The sequence below is a fragment of the Lolium rigidum genome, chromosome 1 (assembly GCF_022539505.1).
Source record: "Lolium rigidum isolate FL_2022 chromosome 1, APGP_CSIRO_Lrig_0.1, whole genome shotgun sequence".
Taxonomy (NCBI): Eukaryota; Viridiplantae; Streptophyta; class Magnoliopsida; order Poales; family Poaceae; genus Lolium; species Lolium rigidum.
In genome coordinates, this window is record NC_061508.1 from 292,843,257 (window position 1) to 292,850,312 (window position 7,056).

At 40.9% G+C, this 7,056-nt stretch overlaps 1 protein-coding gene across 1 annotated transcript; it reads left to right on the forward strand.

Moving 5' to 3' along the window:
- The first annotated feature begins 2,331 nt into the window (after positions 1 to 2,331).
- Positions 2,332 to 5,948, forward strand: LOC124696083 (probable ATP synthase 24 kDa subunit, mitochondrial). The gene is made up of 7 exons (XM_047228866.1): positions 2,332 to 2,443; positions 3,006 to 3,108; positions 3,653 to 3,797; positions 4,274 to 4,384; positions 4,550 to 4,696; positions 5,113 to 5,235; positions 5,581 to 5,948. Exons 1-7 carry the CDS (start codon positions 2,405 to 2,407, stop codon positions 5,642 to 5,644), a joined length of 732 nt encoding a protein of 243 aa, XP_047084822.1. The 5' UTR covers positions 2,332 to 2,404; the 3' UTR covers positions 5,645 to 5,948.
- Positions 5,949 to 7,056: the final 1,108 nt, after the last annotated feature.

Sequence of the window (7,056 nt, forward strand, 5' to 3'; positions counted from 1 at the left end):
TCTAGCATCATTGTCTGTTCTCCGATGAGGCCGGCCGGCAGGTTAAATTACTCACGTAGAGCTAACAGGTTGACTACAGAGGATCGACCGAGTCATGAAAGTCACATGCCATCTTGTTGTTTTGCTCCAACCAGTGCGCTTAGCCGGCTAGCGGCCGTTTGCTTATATAAAAGGTAATTGCTAGTTCTCATGCAAAGTTAGATTTGCACCACGATTCGTGCACTTGAGTTGTAAGTTGGGTTACAACTGAGATTCTTCAGCTGAAAGTGGGGTGAGATTGTAACTACAAAATGCCTCCAAATCGATAGATTTTCTTCATGATCCGTGCTAATTGTGAGTTGTAACATGTGCCATTAAGATTCGATGATATCATTCTACTGAGAACTAAGTTCGTTATCATTGAGAACTAGTCACACCCTATATAAAACAGACTGCTCGTTCAATACAACAAAGATACCATACACCAAAATTAACAAATTTGTAGCGTTGAGAATCAAGAGGAACAAAAACTTTCAGAATTTGGTGAGCTCTTTGGCCCAAAAATTTCTTAAAACCTCAAAGGTCATCCATACATGGCAAGATGTGGGGTTAAAGTTTATTTTTATAATATATAGCTCTGAGAGAGTTTGATCTTTTCATAAGCGAGGCTCTTCTACCACTTAGTAGAGGAGAGCGCGAAGGGGACTAACTGAAGAGCGAGCCTCCACCATCGCCCACCACACCACGCCATGCCATGCCGCATGTATGTTGTGTTTCACTCGGACCCATGCAGTTTGTGCTTTCCTTTTGTGGAACCCAGAACCATGTCTCTCAATACTATGCATATACGAAGGCACCCATGTAGCCTTAGAATCAGTGGCGGAGCCAGAATTTAAAGTCTGTGTTGTCATTCTAAATCTGTGATGTCAAATGCATGTATTTTTTATTATTTTTAATATATTTTTACATGATTTTTACTAGTATACAAAGAATTTGACAAAAATCTGTGTGGTCATATGACTACACAGGTCTACATGTGGCTCCGCCACTGCTTAGAATCATTCTTAGTTTCCTCTTAGGCACCCATGTAGCCTAATAAATATAATACAATTCCTAATAATTATGAACTTTAACATAATATCCTACAAAATTCATCGATACATATATGTATCACCGCCTGTGAAGCTACGCTCTTCACTAGGCTCATCATAGGCCTTCCGTGATGAGTACGAGCGGCACGAATGGAGACTCCTCAGCATTCTCAGGAATGGTATGAGAATAATTCACAAACGAATTGATCTGCGACTCACCAATGCTGGTCATAGACTGCCTCAAGTCATGGCAAATCGAGTCCAACATTGATCATGCACGATAGATAAATGTAAATGCATACAAGTCTAATTGAACACAAAATGCATAGACAAGAATAACTAAATCCAGTACACAAGCTCAAGCTACAACGGTACACATGATCTATAAGCTCAAGGTAAACAAGACACACTCACACTCAACATAGAACTACATCATACTACAAGCAAAGATTGATTCCAACAACCTCCATACTACAAAGCACACATATGTACCCTACAAGTGATAGATTCCGACAAACTACCATACTACAAGCATACACATCTTCGCTGAACAAGCAGTACACATGCATAGCCTAGCTAGATCTACCATGACACGATCACATATTTACCCAACCTAGATGTATGTGTGGTCACTTATAGTCATCGGTGGAGGTGAACCTCGAAGAGGACAACTCACGAAAGGAGGTAATAGTCTTGACATTTCTTGACTAGAGATGAGCGTATTGCTTACATGCCCTCATATTGTAGAATTGAGCTCGATGGAGGGAAATGGTGGTTTTAAAATAGAAGTGGGAGTGGGGGTTAGAAAAGGGGGGATGATTTCATCGGGAGATAAACGGATTTTCATCGCCCCCTTTTTCGCTATATCGCTTGAGCTTCCATCATCTCCATGGTCACTCGAGTTGCCTAAGCTGCTGTCTTTTTTTTTTTTTTTTTTGCATCCCTAGAGCACATCACAAGGGTGCTCCGTGGAAACCTAACCCGAGATGTTTAAATCAGCGCGTGGGCCACAACGCAGAGATCACACATGCATGAATCATGCCAATTTTCTCCCCTAGGGCCTTCCCGGCCTTTGGGCTACCAATCACGCCCATATCCCACTACCCATTCAACATAACGAGCTGGAACCTGGAGGCCTATGGCATTCCATTGGGCCTCGCTTGCGGCCCACTCGGCCCATCTTCAGCCTGCCCAGGTTCCTCGCTCCCGTTGTCCTCCTTTTGCCTGTGAGTGCCGCTGACAATTCCCCCCTCCACCTCCCGTCACATCCCATCTCGCTACGCGGAGAGGCGTCTGCTGCCCTAGCGCCGCCGCCGCCGCCGCACCAGCCAGCCATGGCGCTCGCCGCCCGCCTCGTCTCCCGCTCCCGCCAGGTTCGTTCGCTCCCCCGCCCGTCGGAAACCCTGCCTTCCCTGTAGATCTGGTCCGGCGCGCCGCCGCCCCACCTGGTTTTGGCCCGCGCGGGATCTCGGTCTCCCCGCGATATATTTTCGTTGATCGTCCATCGTGCTGCTGTATCCCCGATGCGGTGGGCGAGGCATGGTGGGTGTCCGAGTACGATGCGGTTCGATTCGGTCGCGGTTGTCAGATCGATTTGGTTGGGCCGAGTGGGAGCGTCTCCGTGAGGACGGGAAATGCTCCTAATTGCCCGGTGCAGGAGACTGGAGGGGGTAGACATCCCCAGATCTTCCAGCCCCAGTTCGTCATGTCTCTGTGCTCTTCCTGTCGAGTATTCCTCGTCCCGAAATGTCCACAGAGCCTCACCGTCGAATTTGAGGTCGTAGCAATGTAGTCAACTTATTCTGCCATACGTTTTGTTAATTCTATGGCATCTAGTGCAACGTCAGTGACAGCTTCTGAAGTTTCTGTATCGAGTGAATTTTTCGGAATTTACACTGAAACGCTGATCAGTTTGTTGATTAAATGTTCCTGCAGCTATATTCTGCCCAAGCTGCTTTGGCCAATGGAGGCGTCTCCCAAGTCCGCTCATATGCCAAGGAGGCAGCTCCAGCTGACCGCCCTCCCGTCAGCGGAGATGGTATGCATCTTAACGTTTTTCTGCATTTGTATGAGCTAAGCGCATCTTCATAATGTATAGTAGTGTTAGTTCTGGAGTTTAGGTGCTAATGAGTGTTTATGATTCTGTGCATTGTCCCGTAGTTTTAGTTCTGGAAGAACTGTCAAACTATAACGGCTCTAGTTTGACGCCCTTTTGATGTGAGAATTTCATATGAAGCTTTAGAAAAATTGTAATCTCTACAGTTTCATGTTTTGTCACGATATTTTAGTTAGTGAACTGCTGATGCTGCTGCATAATAAAACCTAATAGCTCTTTCGGAGTTAACTTCAGTCTACTGAATATTTCTCTTGTGGCTGAGCTGTGCTTTTTTATGACGCATCAATCGTTACTTCCCCTATCCGTGAACATGCAATTTATGCTCTCATATTGAGTTTTCATTTAGTTTGTCATTTTAACTTTTTTGTTCTTGTTTTATGACTGTAGTTCCAGTACTGCTTTTTTGTTCTTGCTAGATTTAATTTACTTTATGCAGTCCTAATTCCTTTATTTCATTCCCATATAGACCTATTGAAGGGCATATTCTTTGAGGTAAAGAAAAAGTTTGAGACAGCACTTAGTGTCCTTAAGAAGGAGAAGATCACAATTGACCCAGATGACCCAACAGCAGTTGCTGGTTATGCCCAAGTCATGAGGACTGTAAGAGACAAGTAAGAAAAATTATAGGCTTCTGCATTTTGCATTTGCATGTATTCATGGCCCATCTTCTCACTTTGCTGTTGTCTTTTCATTTTTTCTACTGTTCCACACAATGTTCTACTGGCGGTGTTTAGGTTCTAGTAAACCAAGCCTTATATTGTAAGAGTACAATATCAGTATGATAATAAAGGATTCAAGGTTTATATTACTTGCTGATAATCTTGCGAAGATACCATTTTTCTGGGTGTAAAATGTATTTCTCGGAAATTAAAGAAGTTTTGCATGCACATTTTAATGCGTCTTTGTTGATAACTTTCTTTTTATCAATTAACGTGTTGGGACATAACCATCTGTAAAAGGAGTTCTGCATGAATGTACCATCATAAACAAAAGTGCACCTCTCTTGTAAGTCTGTTTTAGTTAAATCTCATTCCAGATTGTTGTCAGTGACCTGATCGCCTGTTATGCTACCATTGTCTAAATGCAGGGCAGGTCTTCTTTCTGATTCTCAGAGAATTAAGTATACTATTGAGACTTTCACGAAGGGCATCCCTGATGCAAGGACGTACTTGAATACCCTGCAGGAGATCAGGAAAAAGTATGTCGGTAACCTAATCAACAATCTGTTTTTCCAAATGGTCAATGTTTGACCAAATAAAAACTTGTCAGAAATGATCATTGTTCTTTTCTATGAGCATTTGTTGGCATTTTAGTTATTTTTGCATTTGATTTCTTATATGAACATTTCTTTTCTTTGATAAAGGAGTGGGCTTATAGATGATCTTGGTGTTGAGGCTTTGATGATGGAAGCCCTTGAGAAAGTTGAAAAAGACATCAAGAAGCCCCTTCTGAGGAGTGACAAGAAGAATATGGCTCTCCTGGTTGCCGAGTTTGATAAGATTAACAAAAAGTGTGTAAATATGTGTATCTTTATCTTATCTTGATAGTGCCTGTTTTGTTTCAATTGCAAGATATATCATTGGTAGTTTCATATAGATGCATCTTTGCTAACCACTGAATGGATCATTTGCATGGTTATACCTTAGTATCACTTCTTTGATAGCTTTTAACCTAGACATCACAAGGGATTTGTCATTTCTGGTTTCCCTTGGGAAAAAGAATGCAGTCCTATAGTTGATTTGCATTAGTTCTATTTTGTGTCTTGTTCCTTATATTTGGTGATCTGGATTCATTGCAACTGATGCAGATTTTGTACTGTTAAGTACATGCTAGACTAGACATGTTTTATCTTATTATCAGTTTTAGCAGTAGCATGTGTTTTACTTGCACATGTTTATTCTATTTAACTTTTGGAACTTGAATTAGGCTTGGCATTCGGAAGGAGGATCTTCCCAAGATCGAGGAAGAACTTGAAATGGAAATTGCTAAAAGCGAGCTGTCAGAACTTAAGAAGGAATGTGTCGAAGCGATGGAGGGTCAACTAAAGAGGCATGCTTCTTTAACTAATATCATTTTTTTATTATTCCTCAGATCATTCAAATAGTTGTTTTTAGAAAGCCAGAAATATCTAGTGCCAAGTTTGAACATAATGTAGTCCAATCATCCGCTTGGTAGGAGTAATATATTTAAGTCATCATAAAGTTTCATGAGATTTATAATTTTGTATCCTTCTATAATAATAGAACTAAAATATGTCTAGATACATCTATATTAGTGGCAACTAATATGGATCAGAGGGAATAATATATTTAAGTCATTGTAAAGTTTCATGAGATTTATAATTTTGTATTCCTTCTATAATAATAGCAACTCACTGACATGATTTGCCTCCAGGGAGGAGTTTAAAGATGAGGTCATGCCTGACGTCAGGAAGTTGGACATTAGAAACTTCCTATAAGTCCTGATTGATGATAATCCTCACGGTGTTCCGAACGCCGTTCGATTTCTTTTCAAGCGACAGCCGGTGCTGCAAGCCACACCTAATGGATATGCTATTCTTGCTTTTTTGTAATAAAACTGCACTGAAAATACAACGACAGTCAACCGTTGAGTTGAGTTGCTTAGTTACCTTCCGGCGTCGAGAGTTTTGTTTCCTTTTTAGGCTGGCAGAGTGAACTTCAAGCGTTGCTTGATTCGTGCCTCCTGCTGTGGTTGTATGTAATAGCCACTCCTTATAAATTGTATGGGCTGCTCCAGTGTCATATGCTGTTTTGGGTTCGCCAAGTTATGATGCTTTTGCACACTTTTGATTTTCATCGACACTTGACTTGGACCTAAATGTTATTTTTACAGAGATAGTGCAGATAGTGGTGATACGTAGGCTGAGTTACACGGAGACTGTTTTTTGAATCTATGGAAATTTCATTTTAGACATCTTAAAAAATCGAAAAAATACCATGATATAGATAATATTATAATCTACAAATGTTATTTTCTAAAACTATAAACTTATTTTTTTTTATTTTTTTTAAGGAAAAGGGCTACATGTAACCTAGGCTACAAAAAAGAGATTTCCCATTTTGTGTTGACTTATTTGTTTATATTGCATTTCCAACAAAAGGATTGGGAGAGTTTAGCCAGAGAATATCATAACACATATAAGCTGACTGGATTGGGAGAGTTTAGCCACACATTCGAGTAGGGTTTTGCTGAGCATAAAATATGTACTGAGAACGTAAGGTCCAACGAACTGGTTTTGATGGAAATGGTACTTTTGAAAGGCAAATACAGTGCAAAGAGTAAATTTCTCAGTGAACAGAGTGAACTGAAACTCATCCGAACTCTTTCATGATATATAGTCCGATTTTTGTTTTAAACAGGCACTATGGATCTGGGGCTCAGTTAAACTCTTAAAAGTCAAAAAACTGAGCCCTACCACCATTTGGCTATCCTAATCTTATAATTTGGGCTTCGATCGGCCCATGTATGCCTTGAATTTGGGTTTCCATTGTTTCAAAAATCAAAATCCTCCTACCGCCGGCTCACTCGCATCCCACCCCGACGGATCGCCGGCGACGCGCAGGGGAAAACCTATACACCGACCAGGTCGGTGGCTACCGGCCACCGCACACCCCCTGGTCGGGTATGGGCCAGGCCCAGTTCGCTGTCTCTTTTTCGGTTTTCTGTTTCTTTTTTCGTTTTTTTATTTTTTTCCTTTTTCTTTTCTGTTTTCTTTCTTATTTTGTTTTTCTTTCTTCTTTTTGTTCAAACTGAATTTTTTTCAAATTTCAAAAATGTTCAAAGTCAAAAAGTGTGCAAATTCGAAAATGTTCAAATTCGAAATTTGTGCAAATTCGAAAATCGTTCAAT